At 35.2% G+C, this 19621-nt stretch overlaps 1 protein-coding gene across 4 annotated transcripts in view; it reads left to right on the top strand.

Moving 5' to 3' along the window:
- Positions 1-19621, top strand: part of PPHLN1 (periphilin 1) — a 130720-nt gene that overhangs the window by 24383 nt on the left and 86716 nt on the right. For 2 of the 4 annotated variants that reach the window (XM_012638463.1, XM_012638462.1), the window contains exons 3-4: positions 4014-4178; positions 6507-6568. In XM_012638463.1, coding sequence (XP_012493917.1) covers positions 4014-4178; positions 6507-6568 — 227 coding nt within the window. The remainder of the gene's footprint in view (positions 1-4013; positions 4179-6506; positions 6569-19621) is intronic. The other 2 variants (XM_012638464.1, XM_012638465.1) reach the window with 1 other exon arrangement.

Genomic DNA, 19621 nt, shown 5'->3' with positions numbered 1-19621 from the left:
AATTAATTTCTTTCTATTTTTAGTAGAGACGGGGTCTCGCTCTTGCTCAGGCTGGTTTCGAACTCCTGAGCTCAAACAATCCGCCTGCCTCAGCCTCCCAGAGTGCTAGGATTACAGGCGTGAGTCACCGTGTCCAGCCGTAAAATAGACTTTTAAATAAGCTACATAAACTTTTTGGTTTTGGTTTGATTGATCATACCATTGATACTAAATTTAGAGGAGCAAGTCCAGTAAGTTCTATGCATATTTTTTGGGAATTCTATCTAGTAACATCTACAGAAAATTCTGATCTTTTTAACTAATAGGGATATTTATTTAATCATTAATTAACATGTACATATACATTAATATGTAGATATAATGAACAGAAGAACTGAAGATTGATATAATGAGGTAAATTGAAATTTTCTATCTAAACTCAAGATTTGAAATGTCTTCATTTGAAATAATGTTGCAACTTTGTTTTCTAGTTAACTATAAATGAACCTGTTATCCTTAACCTTTTAAGATACTCTTTATAAGTCATAATTTTTCTTTCTGGTTTATATATAATGGTGTCATTGTTTTCCAAGATATTTCTTTTTTTCCTTCCATTTTAACATTTTTATTTGCTTATTTATTTGTAAAATAAATTTTATTGTGTATATTTGAGGTTTACAACATGATGTTATGGGATACATATGATACATAAGTATATATTGCTAGTACAGAGGTTGCTATAGTGAAGGAGATTAACACATCCGGCATCTCACATAGTTACTTTTTTGTGTGATAAAAGCAGCTAAAATCTTATTTAACAAAAATTTCTAATACAACACAGTTTTATTAACTTTGGTCCTCATGTTGTACATTAGCTCTCTAAACTTGTTCATCCTACATATCTGCTATTTTGTATACTTTGGACTACATCTCCCTATTTCTTCTCTCCATCCCCCTACTGTGGTAACCACTGTTTCATTCGCTCTGTATTTTAGTTTTTTTTGTTTTTTTTTAATTTCACATATAATTGAGATCATGTAATATTTTTCTGTTTGTGTCTGGCTTATTTCACTTAGAATAATGCCCTCCAGATCCATCCATGTTGTGACAAATGGCAGGATCTCCTTTTTAAAAAGCCGAATAATATTTCATTGTATATTTACATACCACGTTATCCATTTGTTTGTTGATGGGCATTTAGGTTGTTTTCATATGTTGGCTATTGTCAATAATGCTTCAATGAATATGGGAGTGCAGATATCTTTCCTAGATGGTGATTTCATCTCCTTTGAGTAGACAGGGTACCCAGAAGAGGGATTGCCTATGGTAGTTCTATTTTTAATTTCTTTGGAAACCTTCATACTGTTTTTCATAAGGGCTGTACCAATCTACATGCCCCAAAACAGTATACTAGGGTTCTCTTTCCTTCACACCCTCACCAACATTTATTTCTTGTCTTTTTGATCTATGATCTATGATATTAGCTGTCCTTCAGGGGGTGGGGTGATATAGTGGGTTTAATTTGCATTTCCCTTATGATTAGTGATGTCCAGCACCTATTCGTATACCCATTGGCCATTTTTGTGTCATCTTCGGAGAAACGTTTGCCCCTTTGCCCCGTTGCCCCTTTTTTAATCAGCTTGTTTTTCTGCCGAGATCTTTCTAAAATGGAGGTTCCAGACGTATCAGTATCTTAAACCTGTGTACTTACGTACATTTAGAAAGGAAAATTACATGTTTACAGCTTAATGTAAGATTTCTGTAAGAATTGCAAACAGTGATGGTTCTTCCATTTAGGCCTGGCAATGTAGGTAATATAAAACACTGCTTGAACTTTCTTAAAACATAAACTTTTGAAAGGGAAATGCTGAAATCTTTGCCACTCATCATGGATTTTGTTGGGAAGAAAGAGAAATCCTTGAATGGTATATATCTGGGTAACACATGAACTGTTTGAAAATACAGTCTTGCTTTGTTACAGACTTCTACAGTCATCTTTGTTTCCTTAAATCTTTTCATATAGCTAGGGAGTTTTAAGATTAGGCATCTACAGAGCAGAGGTAGTATAATATATTTATATTTGAACACTTTCTCAAAATGTAAAGGAAATACTAATTTGATCTTCATTGTCAGGTACAAGAGCTGTCATTGGGCATTTTTTTTTTCTTTTGCTGACTAAAGAACTTTTAAAACGATTGTTTTCATTTGTTATTAGTTGGTAAAGCAATTTTAAAAATAGATATCTAAATGTGATTTGACTTTTACTTCTTCGGAAGTTTTACTGTATACGTTTACGATCCTGAAATAACTTCTAGTTACTGGAGCAAATTGAACAAAGGAACAGGCCGCTTTGTAAAGTAATAAGGTCTCTATTCATAGAAGTGTTTAGGTATGCATACCCACCCTACCGTCCCTCCAAATATGCATATACCAACAAACAATTAAGGATATTGTGGAATGGATTTTTATGGTTTCTTGGAATTGCAGAAGTCAGTCATTCTAATTTTATGACAAAGAAATTTTGAATTAGAAATGCTATAAATTGTAGTGTTGCTAATTTTGCTTTAATTCCAAGTTTTTTTTTTTTTTTAGCAGCTCAGTACTTGCTTAGATTTGGTTGAATCTCTGTGAAAGGTAGTTTTTAGAAGAAAGAGTATATTAACTTCTGTACCATATTTTATATAAACATAGACTATATCTTGAAATTTAATATTTAACATACTGAAGCGGGAAACACCTTAGATCCCCATGGGAAAAAATTAGTTGGATCTTTTTAGCTCTCAAATAGATACAACCGATTAATTTTATTTTTTCTTGATCCACTGACAAATATCCTACCCATTGAGAAATTTGAATGCTGTATAGGAATTTAATAACAGTTGAATGGTTGTGGTCATTAATGCTAAGAAGTAATTTAAGGAAACAATTTGAGGTATTTAGTGTTTTTTCATAGATTTGCAAAGATAGAAATCAATATAGCACTCATTTTTTTGAGCACTTAGTGTGTACCGGGCACTATGCAACACTTTATGTTCCGTTTCTTATTTAGTCCTTAAAACTCCATGAGGTAGGTATTAGTATTAATCTCATTTTATAGGCTTGGTAAAGTAACCAGCCCTGAATGTCGGCCTTTATGTTTTGCAAGTTTTTTGTTTTTTTTAAATCTGTTAACTTACATTGATCACATCTTACACCAAGCTTCCAAATTTCTTTAACATGTATCTCATTTAATATTGATAGATGTACCATGAATGCTCAAGACCGCATTATTTACAGATACATGTTTTGTCAGCTCTCTACTTCTTACTGTTATTTTTTGTTATTTCACAGCAGTTACTAACCTAAGACAGATGTTCTCCCTGGCGTCCAATTACCCAAGTCCCAGAAAAAATCCACTCAATTGTTAAAACGTTAAAACCTTAACAACATATTACAGTACTTTGAAAATTAGTTCATATTTTATGTCAGCTTTTATTTTGCATTGAAACCTCTAAAACTTAGCAAAGGCTCTGCCCTCTCCAGTGCTGCTGGAAAAATAGCAAAATGTTTTGTTTTGGTCTTTCTAGCTCAGTATCATCTCCCTGTTTGCTGTTGCTTATGTGTAAAATTATTGTATTTCTTTTAAATAGTATAGTTCAAACACAGTAGACCAAATACGTGTGCTATCTTACATAATTTTATTTCTAAAATTCTTAGGCAATTAGGGATAAAGCTACTGTAACATTCTTACTGTCTTAAGTTTATTTTATATTAAAATGATAATATTGTATTGTTTTTTTTTTTAGTTATGATTGGTTTTTGCATTGTTGCATGTTATTTTAAACACCTGGCTTTCTTCATTTAACAATTTGATTTCCTTTAATCCATGTGAATACCTTACTATTAGTTATATTCATGTTATTTCATTAATGCATTTTTGTTTATACATCTATCCTATTTAATTAAGGATAAGAACTCCTGTGCTTTTTAAAAATCTTTCCAAAACCAAATAGAGAAGTTAGTGATTTTTATATATTTCTTTTTGTCTGTTTTAGGATGGCTACCATAGAGTAGTTAATATTGTGCCAAAGAAACCACCACTGCTAGACAGACCTGGTGAAGGAAGCTACAATAGATATGACAGTCATGTTGATTACCGAGAATATGACGAGGGCCGCAGTTTTTCTCATGATCGAAGAAGTGGTCCACCTCACAGAGGAGTATGTAAATTTCCCCCATGTACTAATTGTTATTTCTTATAAGTTTAAAATTCATGTATTAATAATTTAAAAAAATTATGTGACGGCCATGAAAGCAGTTGAGTAAACACTTGCTGCTTGATGCTCTGTTGAATTGCCTGTTAGAGCTGTCAAATGGGAACTAGTAGTCAAGGATTTTGGGGTGCTGGACAAAGTGGGTAAGCAGTCTGGTTAGCTCTATTTAAATGAAGTTAATTCCAACTATCCTGCTTTCTTATCCCCTAAAGTAGCAGAGATTTGCAGAACCACATAAAGGTAATCTATTGCTTTGGTACTTAATAAGTGATGAGTGGTGGTTACCATCTCAGAATGGATGTACTCACTTAAAATTTCTTTATTTTCATCATGACGAAATGCTGTGGGTGAAGTTAGGTTAAAGTTGCTGATAGTCTCATTTTTGTTATACTTGTTATCAAAGTCTGTTTACTATAATAATTCAGATTAGAAAGCACTCAAAACATTGTCATATAGTAAGCACTTTTTAAATGTTAGCTATTATTATTACTATTACTATTATAATTTGTATCTCTTGGTCATTCTTAATAATGTAGACATATGTATTTAATGTTGCAGTAATCTGTCATTGAATTGGATTGAAACTGTTCCTTGATGTACTTCCTCTGTCCTAGTTTGCATATTTACAACATTCCTCTGCTAGACTGTTTTCCTACCTTTTACTTTTTCCCTTTACCTACTATATGATATGGTAATTAATAATACATATTCAAACACTGTTTGTAATAAAATTTGAGCTCACATTGGCCGTTGGAATTAGTTTCCATGCTTTATCTGTAAAGAAATGGAGGTAAGGTGATTTACTCAGGGTGGGTATGTGTGGGAGTCCAGTTCTCTTACTACTAGATCGTAGTCACCCTTAACAGTTCCAAAGTGGTGATGAGACTACTCAGTTTTTTCTCGTGTTTGTTTCTAAAGTTTGGGGTGTTACTGGTTCCTTCTCATAGAATTGATTTTTATTTTATTCAGTTTTGAAATATCATGCTGTTCCTTTAGGAAGAGGGGTTGGGTATTGAAAAGTATATACTATGTGTTATGTTTATTCTAGAAATACTGGATTTTGCCATCAGATGAGAAACTATTCGGTCTTAGCATAGACATTTGTTATCCCTTTTTATGAAAACCCTGTGTGGCTGGGAGTTTTATATTCATTGGACCAGTTTGTATTTGAAACCTCATGAACATGATTTTTCCCAAAAACTTGTAGCATAGTAGTGCTTCAACAATAGTTTTTTTCTATTATTGTTACCAATTGTGTTTGTCTTCATACTCTATGAAGTAAAAGATTGCTATCTTCATACAACATTTTTTCTTTAAATTCCCTTCAAACAAACAGTGATCCTTAGGACTCTCATGACACTAATTCTTATCTAGAATTCAGTTATATAAAGCAAACAAATTATTTGATCCAACATTATTATTGCTATTGAACTTTTAATTTCCTTTTGTTTATATTTAATGTTGAAAAGGAAAATGATGAATACATTTTATTTATATAAGTATAGGTTATGTGATACTAAAGAGGAAGATGAACATAATATTTACTTTAGCAGAATCATTTTTTTCTGATTATAAGTAATTTGCATGTCATACTGCTCTATGTATAATTTTAAAGTAATTGGGTGTGGGTTGCTCTGTGGTTCCTTTATGCAAATATGTCTGTCTGTCTTGGATGACAAAATATGCTTCCTTTGATTAATTTTAAATGTAGTGCTCTAAATTTGCTAACTTTATATTAGTACTATAATATAGCTTATGGCTAAGTGACAGTTTATTACATTATTTCCAGTTTTGGTTTTCAATGGGAGATAAGGTGAGGAAAGAAAACCTGAGCAAGAAAAATGGAAAAGTGGCAAGTTTTTGATTGGGCTTGAATCTGAAAATTGATGAGAAAACTTGACAGAGAGAAAAGTAAAATGAAAGGTTGAGGAATGCGTGCTTGATTAAATTTAGCCTTTATCTTCAAACAGCCCTTAAGTGTTGTGATGTTAGTATATGTATCTTTGGCAATTAGGCAGTTTGAGTCTACCAAAGAAATAATTTAAGCATTTTGGTAACAATAAATGGTACCACAGGTTCTCAGTCTATTATTTTAGTTGTTGAAATGGATGACTTGCTGTTATCTTTTTACCTCTTTATGCCTTTGAAGCTTAGGGAAATTTAGAAAAGTATTTTTGCCCTCGTAGCATACTAGTTTCCAGTAGTATTGTTAGATGTATCCTACTTGCCCAAAATAATGTAAACAAATACCTAAGTAGCTTTTTTATGTTACAGGATGAATCTGGTTATAGATGGGGAAGAGATGATCATTCTGCAAGCCGACAGCCTGAATACAGGTAAAAAGATCAAAATAATGACATAAGTATTTGATACTTGACTCACTGAGGTGTCTGCTATTGAAATCTAACCTCAAGGCACATAGACAAAATATTTTATTAGGATTTAAAATTTTGAAAGCAACAAGCATTGTATTCTTTTTGTGACTACATAATAGAACAGCACTGATAACTAGTGTTCTACATCTGTTGGCATTTTGTAATTGATAAGAATATATAGTTCATAATATTTGAACTATAGATATATTCTTACAAATTAATTGTTAAGTTATTCTTAATACGTGGTATGGATTATGAGGTTTGCTTAATTATAAATTAGATCAGTTTGCTTAATTAGAAATTATTTTCATAAATACTCTTCTGAAAATATTTGAGTCCTTACTAAGTGTCTGCTATCATAAAGCATTGTCTCAGTTGCTTTATTTTGATTAATAAAGTTCTGTTGGTAAAACACATTTTGGAAGGGCCTCAATCATTGTTAGTTTTGGTTACTTATAGAAAGCATCTGGTAGAATAGTTGTGGTGGGGCAGAGGGGGGAAGTGATGAACACATTTAACGAGGCTGATCGATTTTATTTGTTTTGTTTGTTTGATATCACAGTGGTGGTGTTGGAAGTTGTAAAAGGAACCTTTTAAAGATCTCTTATGAACTGTCAGGGAATCGAATTGCAATCTCATAGAACGTGTCAAGGATTCAACTGCCACAACTCCATAGGTGCCAAGAGTAGACAACAAGATTCAGTGGGTCAGAGCAAGACAGTTTATTCACAGCACAGCAGTCAGCAGGGGCATCAGCACTGTAGTGCAGGCCTGTCCTCAAATCCCACAGGGCGATGTGATAGGCAGGGCTGGTGGCCATGTACACAATGGGACACACTGCAGCTAAGGAACCCAGAGTTGAGAGCTCAGTACCTTTTGTAGCAAGCAGGAAGCAAGCCAGTCCTTCTTTCCTTGGGAGCAAGAAGCCATACAGTAGCTACACTCTGGTCACCTTGACCTATTTGTCTTTATAACCAGCTACTGATACTGTTCAGTATTTACTGGTGGATAGTTAGATAGTCTTGCAATTTGGCATATATAGTAAGTATATGCAGGGACATTCAGAACCCATGGCAGACTCTCTCTCTCCCAAAAGAAACAATAGAGAGAATAGCTGCTGAAAAAAATGCTTTGATAAAATTCAGTACTAAGTAGTTATAAAAACTGATAGCCACCTGGGAATGGAAGAGAATTTCTTTGACCTGATAAATGGACATTTATCATCCTGAATTATTTGCTTTAAAATCAGAACAAAGTGACACCTGCTGTCACTGCTTCTACTCAGGATGGTAATGGAGATCTCAGCCCCCACAGTAAGACAAGAAAAATAAAGATGTAGGGTTTGAATGAAAAAACAAAACTATTTAAAGATGATGTAATTATCTATGCAGAAAATCTAAGAAAGTCTACAGACTGTTAGAACTATTAGGAAATAGCAAGGTTCACTGTAGTAAAATCAACTGTCAGCATAAATTGGAAAATTTCATTTAAATATAGCAAAAAACCATAATGAATAATAGGAATAAATCTATCACAAGTGTACGAGACCGATATAAGGAAATTACACATCATCTCTAAAGGACATAAAAGAAGATCTGAATAAAAAGAGCAACATAGGATATCCTTGGCTAGGAAGAGTCAGTATCATAAAGATGTCAGCTCTCTTCAAATGAAGGTGTAAATTCAATATGGTTTAATATAGTAAAAAATGCATGATTTTTTTTTTGCATGGAAATTGACAAGCTGATTCTAAAATTAATATGCAAGAGTAAAGGGCTAAATGACAAAAGTAATCTTGAAAAAGATGTGAAGACTCAAGATACCATATATCCAAAATTATAAAGCTATAGCAATGTATTAATAGAATCAATAGAATCCCAGATCTGACATCAGTATCATCAGTATATTTTTTCATACCCCTGAATATAGTTATTCTTCTCACCCTGTGGGTCTTCCTTCTTGTTCTCTCCAGCATCTTTCTTTTTTGCAGCTTGCCACCACTGGCTGCTGCTACGGGGCCACCTTGCTTTCACACTGTCTTCCACAGACCTATTACTGGCAGTGGAATTTTATGTTTATAATTTAGCTAATTTTGTCAATTTTTTTTCCCTTGCTATGTTGCCCAGGCTGGTCTTGGACTCCTGGCCTCAAATGATCCTCCCACTTTGGCCTCCTCAAATGCTGGGCTTATAAGTGTGAGCCACCACACCTGGCCATTTTTTACTTTGTTTTATGTGTCTCGTGTTAAATAGAACATCATATACTTTATAAATCTAGTATATGTGTATTAGTGGTTCATATTTAAATATGTTTTACTAATGGAAATGTGGAATCATTGGAAGCAAGTGGATTAAATGACAGCTAACAGAAGAAAAGAGAATATAATAAGTTTTCTGTTCCCTCTGCTCTGAAAGTTACCATGTTGATGTTTAATACAGCCACATGCCTGATAAATTTATTGGCATTTCAAGTGTGTTGTCACCTGCTCATCTTGGTTCTGTATTTATACAATGATTATATCTATTTGTTCAAGACATACTTATAGATGAAATTCAAAATATATTAGGATTTATTTCATTTTGTATTAAAGGAACATGTCCTATTTTACCAAGGATTATTGACATAGACAGAATGAGGTTGTTTTTAACAGAGTTATTTTTTCCCCTGTAGTTTGAGATCTTATAATAAACCTTAGGATGGAAGTGATGTAAAGTGTTGTATAATGTTTAAAAATATGGAAAAAGAGTGTCAGCACGTGGCCAGTATACTTTATTTTTAAATGCCAGGGTATTTTTCTATATTCATATACGGAAATTTTTTTTTTTTTTTTTTTTTTTTTGAGACAGAGTCTCACTCTTTTGCCCAGGCTGGGGTGCCGTGGCATCAGCCTAGCTCACAGCAACCTCAAACACGTGGGCTCAAGGGATCCTACTGTCTCAGCCTCCCGCGTAGCTGGGACTACAGGCATGTGCCACCATGCCTGGCTAATTTTTTTTTTCTATATATTTTTAGTTGTCTGATTCATTTCTTTCTATTTTTAGTAGAGATGGGGTCTCGCTCTTGCTCAGGCTGGCTTCGAACTCCTGAGCTCAAACAATCCGCCCACCTCGGCCTCCCAGAGTGCTAGGATTACAGGCGTGAGCCACTGTGCCCGGCATATACGGAAATTTTTGATTAAGTAGTTCACTGTTTTCATACTTAGTGAATTTTTAAAAATAGAGTAGATTTTATTTTTAATTTTATTAAAGCAATTTTTATTTTCTTAGGCAATATACTATTTGACAGAGAATAATGCTAAAAATGTCATCTTTGGTTCAGTGGTGCAAATATTGAGTGTGTAGGGCACTGTGCTTATATCACTAGCTTACCATGTAGTGAGTAAAATAAATGCACAGGTAGATAACATAATAGGATACATGCTAAAGTTGTATAAGGTGCTATATAGGAAGATAAGTCCTTAACATGTGCTAGGGTTCTAGAAAAAGTTTGCTGTAGGAGCCGATAATATGAACAGAACTTGAAGGAAAAAGTAAAGTAATAGTTAACCAGAAGAGTAGAGTAACGGGGAGCATATTCCTGCAAAGAGAATAGCATAAGCACAGCTGTATAAAACGTAATCTGTAGAGGTATTAACAGATGATGCATGAGCCAGGGAATTGTGGGTTAAATTATAACTAAGAAGTCTGGTTTTTATTCCATTAGCAATGGGAGCTATTGAGAAATATTGACCTGGTAGGGAGAGGAGGGTTAAGATAACCCTATCAGATTGTAGTTTATTTTGTCTTCAGTGTAGAGGATGACTTTTTTTTTTTTTTTTTTTGAGGATGACTTTTAAAGATGGCACTGGAGGCCAGGTGTGGTGGCTCACACCTATAATCCAAGCACTTTGGGAGGCTGAAGTGGGAGGATTGCTTGAGGCCGGGAGTTTGAGACCACCCTAAGCAACACAGTGAGAGCTTGTCTCTACAAATAATAATAACAATAATAATAATAATAATAATAATAATAATAATGATGCTACTGGAGATAGAGCAAGAAATTATGAATATCTGAATTGGAGAAGGGGAGTTGGGATGGAGAAAAAAGGTTAAATTTGATAAATGCTTAGGAAGTAAAACAGCAAGATATGGTGGTTGGATGTGGAAAGAAGGAAGAGAGAAATAATCTGTATTTTTGGTTTTGTTTACTGTGTATATAATAATACCATTATCTAAAATTGGCAATATAGGAGGAATGGTTTCGAGAGAGGATCTGTATTCAAAAGTGAGATTATCCAAGGAGAAGATACAGTTAGACAAGAGCAATGAACTAAATTCAGAACCCTGGACAACACCTTTATGGAAGCGGTAGAAAACTTTTTGAACAGTATTAAGGGTCACCAGTGTCTAATGCAACTGAGTATTCTAGTAATAAAAAGATTCAAATATATATTGGGTTTGGTTGTATAAGAATGAACAAGATGACCAGGGTAGATTCAACATGGGTGGATAACTTGTTAAAATATATTTGAAGGCTGGGCGTGGTGGCTCACGCCTGTAATCCTAGCACTCTGGGAGGCTGAGGCAGTAGGATTGCTTGAGCCCAGGAGTTAGAGGTTGCTGTGAGCTAGGCTAATGCCACTGCACTCACTCTAGCCAGGGCAACAGAGTGAGACTCTGTCTCAAAAAAAAAAAATATTTGAGAAGGAAATTGGAGAATTTTGCTAGCTGGAGAAGGATGCTAGCTAAAGGGAATTATTTTTGTTCACTTTTTTTAGATGATCAGTGACTTGAGCATATTTATAAGTGAAAGGGAAAGAGAGGTTGAAAATACAAGGCAGAAAAGAGATAAGCGATGAAGCAAGATCAAAGTAGAACCAGGATGAAGACCACTGATTGGACGGTTAACTTTTAACAGGGAGAAATCATATACCAAGAAAAGAAAGATGAAATTAGGGGTGAGTACAGATGAAGATAAATCTGGGCTGGCAGTTGAGGCAGGTCATGCTTGATGACTGTTACCTTTTTCACTTGGTTTTTCAGTGTTTATAACTAATTAAAAGCAGAATTTGCAATCTGGTATAGGGTTAAAATCTGGGAATCTGGGATGAGGAGCCTATAATATAACAGCAGCTTGTCTAATATGGTGGTTCCCAACCCTGGCTATAGTCTGAATTATGTGGATGGCGTTTTTTTTTTTTTTTTTAAAGCTAATGCGTGGACCTCACACTTGGAGATCCGTTGGGTAGAGCCTGGGTGGTATCAGTACTTTTTTTTTTGGTATCAGTATTTTTTAAAATGCATCATTTGAATCTGATGTGAATCTGATGTGATGAGGTCAATGACAGTGAAGGGTTTGGTGCTAGGTTAGAGGACTTTGGGAGAATAATTAAGATAACAAATCATTGCCAAGGTAAATGGGAGATTGAGCTCATCAGTGATAAGTACAAATATTACTGAGTGGAATTGAAGGCACAGGGAAAGTTAGAGATCATGAAGCTGTAGTGGGACCAATCTGTAGTCTTGGGTAATTTCTCTCTAGGAAATGGCACTCCAATTCTATCAGTGAAGATTTTGGAATGAATTCAGGCTTTGGGTTGGCTCAGATGATATATCAGAATTGCAGCGGTAGAAAGTTGTTGATATTCATAGAGTGGTTCAAATACTGTAATTTAGGTTGAAAGGGCGATGAGTGAGTCCAGGATGGGATTAAAGGATTGCTAGAAAATACAGAAGACTAAAGCCATCCGTGAGTAGAGGCAGAGTTATTGTAGGAGTGAGAGAACTGAAGTGTAAGACATTGTGATTAGGATGTGATATTGGAATAAAAATTTGGCTAAAGAGCACTTCCGGGTAATGAATGGCAAGGTTTAGGATTTAAGTATGTGGCTGAAGTGTTGGGAAAAGATAGGAAGTGCTCAAGGAATTGTGAACCTACAATGTTGCACAGATTATCCATATGAATTTTGAAAGTCACTCATGATGTGGGTAGGATTTGGGGTAGGATGTGTGGTAACAGTATAGACTATGTCATTGTGTTAACGTCTTTAGGGAACACGAGGAGTTTCCAGGGGGTTGGTAATATGGGTAATGTGTATGGTAGGATGGCATGAACTTTAATAAGGAGTGTATTGGGTCTTTTCTCCCTTTACCTAGGGGATGGAGGTTTTGGAAAATAATCCTATGCCCCATATACCTCAGGACCTCGAGGTGGGGTCATCAATGTGCATTTAATGCGCAAGAGCTTGAGGAAAGTTAGTATTTGTATTCCAGTGCCAGGTTTCGCTTAAAGGAAGAAGTTGGAGGGATTGGTTCATGAAGAGGCTGAGGATGTAAAAGCTTTTACAAGATCATTTTATATTACTGTGTTGTGTTGCATAAGTATATACAAATATTACATGTAAAGTACTTGTAATATTTACAGGTAAATAGTTAACATATTTGTTTATCTGTAGTGATAATGCTCCTATCAGTGTAGATAACTTGTATACCTACTGTAGACAGTCAGGGAACATAAACAAATGCCAGATTGGAGCAGCTGCTACTTGGTACCACACACAACCTTTGCTATTTGGGCATGTAAGCCCATCATGGCCTGCTTCGTAAGAAGTCAGAAATCCAGATTTTTAAATGTGAAATCTCTTGGTTTTTCAGTGTTCACAACTAATTAAAAGCAGAGTTTGCAATCTGTATAGGGTAAAAATCTGGAACTCTGGAATGAAGAGCCTATAGTGTAACAGCAGCTTGTTTAATATGGTGTTCTCAACCCTGGCTATACTCTGAATTATGTGGAAGGCTTTTTTTTTTTTTTTTAAAGTTAATGCGTGGACCTCACACTTGGCGATTGGATTCAGTTGGTCTTGGGTAGAGCCTGGATATCAGTATTTTTTAAAAATGCGTCATTTGAATCTGATGTGAAGCTAGACTTCAGAACCACTGGTCTAGTAAATAGTATGAAGTGACAAAAGTCCAGAAACCACAGGATCATGTTAATAATGACTTTTCTTGTCCACTTCTCTCATTTGTGATAATTTTATATCCATGGCAGCAACTATTCACTTTGCTTATGTTTCTAAAACTTGTGTCCATAAGAATCACTTAGAAGCTTGTCACAAACGAAGATTTTTGTAAGAAAAAAACAACAAAATAATGAAGATTTGGGGGCTTTATCTCAAGAGATTCTGATTCAGTAAGTGGAGTCTTGGAATCTGTACTTTTAACAAGCCCCCTGAATGATCGTCATGGAGAGGGCCTGGAGACTGAAGTTTGAGAAACACTGACCCGTACTGCCTGCTAATGACTGAAAATCAGTATCTTTGGCTTTGGTTTCTCTGAACTCTAGATCTGTATATCCACCTGCCTATTGGACATCTTCATCTGGAATCCTAAATTTTTCATTGAAATGAAATACATCCTGCTTGCAAAGACTGTTGCCTACTCTCCATACTTGTTAGGCACAACATTTCCTAGCCTTCCTTGCATGTAGGTGTGGTCAGATGACCAGTTTATCTCCAGTGGAACATGAGCAGGAGTTCTGCTTTCACATGCGTTCTTCCATGCACATTTACCCCTTTCTGTGTTGCAGGGTAGGCCTCAGAATAGAATGATATCATTAAACATGTGACCTTGGAAGCCACATGTTGAAGTAGCAGAGCAGTAATCACCCTAGGTCCATGGATGATTGCACGGAGCAGAGTCTCTCACCTTCCTGGAATGCCTTGCCTAGACTTTTTCGAGGTCATTAGATAAATTTCTTTTGTGTTTGAGTCATTACATTTTTTGGTATTTTTGTTATAGCAATTTAGGCATATCTTCTTCAAGAGCAGGTACTGTTTTAGGTGTTAGAGGTTGAACTGAGTAACACAGATAAAATTTCTACTCCTAACATTTGCTATTTGGGAGAACTCTTAGTATGTAACTAGAATACTTTTAACTGTAAAGACCATTTTGTGGAAACAGCTCTGGACTTGGTTACTAAACTTCTAATCTCAACTCAAGCTGCAAGACGGTTGTTCGGTTTTTGGTTAAGATAGAATAAAGGTATGTGGAAAATCCCTTAGCTTAAGTCACAGTTCCCCTGGTTTTTGGTTCCACATTTCTAGATATTGGGAGGTTATACTTCACTTATTCTTAAGTTTGCCTTATTAGTTATCAAGCTGCTTTTTCAAAATGATTCTTGAACTCTTAATTCCTTTTTGAAGCTCCTGTTGACAAGAATAAAAGTAGCCATATTTTGTGTGGAATATTTTGCATGTTTAGATGTGTGAAGGAAAGAAAAATGAGGTCCTGAATAAATAGTAAAATGCTTTCTCTCCCTTTTCCCTTCCCTTATATTCTTTCCTCTTTATTGAATTTTACTCTCTTAACCAGTGAACATCTGCTGAAACCAAGGGTTCTATCACAGCTTATCTGTTTTACTGGTGTAAGGGGCTGGAGTTACCTAGGGGATGTGTATTAGTGGGAGAATGTGAGCCTCAAAAATCTGCTTTTGAAACCAGCACCCAAGGTAATTTTAGTACAGATTGTCCAAGGACCACATTTTGAGAGACCATGCCTTACAGGGCGTTAGTTCTTTCCATTCTCCTTTCTCCAGATGACTGTGCCTTTGTTATATGCCAGGCATTATAGCTGAAATGTTTGTGATATAGCCAAAGACACTGTCCTTACTCTCAAGCTGTGTACATTTTGATAATAAAGAGCATCAGTTCAGTCAATATGTGTGTTTTTTGAGGCTTCATAAATAAGCATTCTAGTTGTATTATTTATTTCTTCAAAGGCTCTTTTTAATTTGCCTTATAATTCATTGTACTGAATGTATTATATATGTTGATCTCATTTTCAACATAGCTAGAAACCTGTAGATTGAAGGCTTTCGATATAAATTTTCTTTGCATGGTAAGTAGAACTGTCTTACTTGCAGTGGAAAGTTTTTACCTGGTGACTTATGGAACAGCATTAAAAATGTACCCAAATCCCCAGTGTACTCTTGCTCTATTTAGCATGCTTCACGGTCATGGTTAAAACAAACAAAAAAAGTTCTTTCGTAAAATCAAGATGATACTTGTACAAAGAAGATTATACTTGTTGATATTGATTGAATTTTACAGTTATGAGTGTGGGAACTAACACTGTTTTTGAGAAAATAGTGTGAATAAAGTGATATTTTCTATCAATTTTTTCCGTTTAATTTTTTTGGCAAACATCTATAGAGGTTTCATATTTTGCATTTTAAGTACTCAGCAATTTATATGTTGCTTTGTTTTAATTTGTTCTTCAAGGAACGAGTTCTGTATTTAAAAATATTTAGCTTAAATTTATTTCACTTATGATTTTAAGTACATAGTTTTTTGTTAAAAATGGGGTTTTACAACTGAAATAATTTTAAAGAATCTTAAATAATGGTCAGGAAAACACAAACCTCTGAGTATTTCAAACAGAGGGTTAGGATCATTAGCAATCCATGGATTGCTAAACCTTTAGGGATTGATCATATGAAGCCAGGCTAGTCTATCTCTGGTTCACCCTGCTGTTATCGTGTAGCTTTTTTTGGGTTTTAACCCTCCTTCCTTGGCAAGATCTGTACTCTATTTTTATATCCTAATCCTATGAAGTCATCAAAATCATCTCTCAGCTTTCCATATTCTCAGCTGCTGCTTCTGAAATTGGCAGATATAGAAAGGGAAAAGCCAAAAAGACAGGCCCAGCTCTCTGGGCTCCCTACTTCTGCATATTGATTCCATAGTTCTTTCCTGCATTCTTAAAGTCTCATATAAAGCTCAATAAACTCTTAGCTCTCTGAAGACTTTGAACAGATTGCTAAAAACATTTTTTGTCCAGTTTTTCTAATTTTTTCAGCAGGAATTCTAAAATTATTCAGTTTCCCATTTTGGAAGTGGAAGTATTTCTTGAATGTAATAGTAGTGTTTTGTTGAAGTAGTAAAAATTGAGGTGAACGTTGAAGTAATGGTATCTTTGACTTGAACTCTATGAAATACAAATATTTACAAATAATATGTCAAAAGTCTTACTTGTAGAAAAAATGTCTGTTAAATATGTAGCATACAATTAAAATCATGGGTGAATGCACAGAAATACAAGCAGTTTACCCATTGGCAATGGAAGACTTTACATTTTTCTATTAATAATTACTTTGTATTTACTTATTCATTAGTCATTTGATAGCATTTAGTTGTGTAGATGTAGTAGTAGGCACCAATGATTTAAGAAAACTATGGGAGAAGGAAAATCTTTAAAACTAACCTTTTACTATAAAGGATTGTTTTAAAAATATCTTTTATATTTTTATCTATTCATTGGCTTTTCCTGCAGATTGGGTAAAGAGAATCATAGTATGTTCAATTTGGAAATGATGTTAAAAGTTAAGAATTGCTGTGTTAAGGCATAGCATTTTTCTGAATAAGGAAAAAATAAAAAACAGCAAAATATAAGTTGGATGATTTCTTGGTTTAGACATATTCGAAGATTGGCCTTTGCCGAGAAAGTATCCTAAGATGGAGGAGTCTAATCGTGTTGCAGTGATTTTTTTTAGTGATCCTCTGGGAAGATGGCCTGACTGTGTTGGCAGCTGATGTTGACAAGGCTGACTTCTCTTTTTTTTTTTTTTTTTTTTGGCGACAAAGTCTTGCTCTGTTGCCTGGGCTAGAGTGCCGTGGTGTCAGCCTAGCTCACAGCAACCTCAAAACTCCTGGGCTCAAGTGATCCTACTGCCTCAGCCTCCCGAGTAGCTGGGACTACAGGCATGCGCCACCATGCCCGGCTAATTTTTTCTATATATTTTTAGTTGTCCAGCTAATTTCTTTCTGTTTTTAGTAGAGACGGGGTTCTCACTCTTGCTCAGGCTGGTCTTGAACTCCTGACCTTGGGTGATCCTCCTGTCTCGGCCTACCAGAGTGCTAGGATTACAGGCGTGAGCCACCATGCTGGGCCAAGGCTGACTTCTCTTGAGTCTGGCAAGAAGTGCTGTGCTATGGTTTTCAGACAATAGTTCATTGTATAATTTGCTTTTCCTTAAAATAAATATTAAAAATGAAAATCCTTTTCTCATATATAAAAGTTCTCTTCACTTTCTTAAAAAATTCCAGTTCATGTTAAATGGTAGTTATATTTTTATATATCACATTTCTAGAGGAAAATAAACACCTTTTTTTAGTTTTTCTTTTTTTGTACTCTAATTGATATAAAAAACACCTTTCTTTTTAATAAACATTATTAGAGTGTAAAACATACATAAGGTATACAAATCAAGGTACAGCTCACTGAATTTTAAGTATAACCACAATGTAGGTTAAGAAATAGATTATTATAATACTTACATCCCAGAAGCTTCCCTAATGCCCCTACTCAATTAATTTCCTCTTCCTCTCCATAGGTAATCATTATTCTGACTAAAGCAATCTTAATAATTAATGGGAAAAATTAAAATTATTGTGACTTTTAAAATTTTTTTGTCAAAACATTACATTTACTATCAATTATAAATGTATAGGGAATCAAAAAATGGTAGAAACTATTCATTTAGTACAGTGTAATTTAAAACATTAGAAATACTGAGAAAGTTTTATTTCTTTGAAAAAAAATTTAAGAGTAATCTGAACAGCACGTGCCTTTTTTTCATCACATAACCTAAGATACAGAGTGAACATCTTATTTATGCCCTGGTGAATTGTCATACTCAATTCTAAGTGTGGATCAGTTTCTTTTTTTTTGAGGCGGAGTCTCTCTCACTCTCTTGCCTGGGCTGGAGTGCTGTGGCGTCAGCCTAGCTCACAGCAACTTCAAACTCCCGGGCTCAAGCCGTCCTCCTGCCTCAGCCTCCCAGGTAACTGGGACTACAGGCATGCGCCACCGTGCCTGGCTAATTTTTTCTATTTTTAGTTGTTTGGCTAATTTCTTTCTATTTATAGTAGAGACAGGGGTCTTGCTCTTGCTCAGGCTGGTCTCGAACTCCTGAGCTCAAGCAATCCACCTGCCTCGGCCTCCCAGAGTGCTAGGATTACAGGCGTGAGCCACCGCACCCAGCCTAAGTGTGGATCAGTTTCTAACATTTTATTCTTTGTGTTTTCATTGTCATGAAATATTATAGCTGTAAGGGTGCTTTTACAAATTTAAAGTTTGTTGCTGGTGTCACTTCCTCTGGAACATCTTCATCCTTTTTGTCACAGTCATTTTTGTCATTTATGTCAATAAGTTTGTCTTCCCTACGCTCCTGTAGCTGCACATCTGGAGTCTCTTGAAGGGCAGCAGCATGAACATTCTCACAGTCAGCTGTTTCTTCTTCAACTCCATATATGTTTAACTTGTATTTCACTTCTAGCATTATGTTTTGTTTCTTGGTTGTATGTTCATCTTTGTTGGTCAGTTCCTTTTTGATTATTCAGTTTTGTAAAATGTCACATGGGTTTATTACTGGGAGACAAGGAGGCAACAAAAACCACACGTTTTGCTGCCTGTTCAAACTGAATAACAGACACACAGTGACAAGTCACCAGCAGACTTTGAAAGACGTGTTGTAATTGATCATTGGTCATGATGTACACATATTATTCATGTAGTGATTTGTTGACTGAAGAACTAGCAGCGAAGTTCGTACTTCATGCGTTTACTCATGGCTGATATACTCATGATAATTGAAATTTGAACCATCTTGTAGGGGGATTAGTGTTATAATATTTAATTAACTGTGGTGACTGAAATCTGTATAACAGAACTGGGCAAAGCAAGGGCTGCTTGTGAATGGAAAAGTACATTATATATTCTTTTGCGTCTGATTTCTTTTAAGCTTAGCATTGTGAGATTCCTCAAAATTGCATGTAGGAGTAATTCTTTCATTTTTAGCGTTATATCCCATTATATGAATTTAAAAAAAATCTGTTCTACTCTTTTTTTTTTTTGAGACAGAGACTCACTCTTTTGCCCAGGCTAGAGTGCCGTGGCGTTATCCTAGCTCACAGCAACCTCAAGCTCCTGGGCTCAAGCGATCCTACTGCCTCAGCCTCCCGAGTAGCTGGGACTATAG

This window comes from Propithecus coquereli, unplaced genomic scaffold, assembly GCF_000956105.1.
Source record: "Propithecus coquereli isolate 6110/MARCELLA unplaced genomic scaffold, Pcoq_1.0 Scaffold13, whole genome shotgun sequence".
Classification (NCBI taxonomy): domain Eukaryota; kingdom Metazoa; phylum Chordata; class Mammalia; order Primates; family Indriidae; genus Propithecus; species Propithecus coquereli.
The sequence above is the reverse complement of the archived record's forward strand: the minus strand, read 5'-3'. Positions and strand labels throughout refer to the sequence as shown.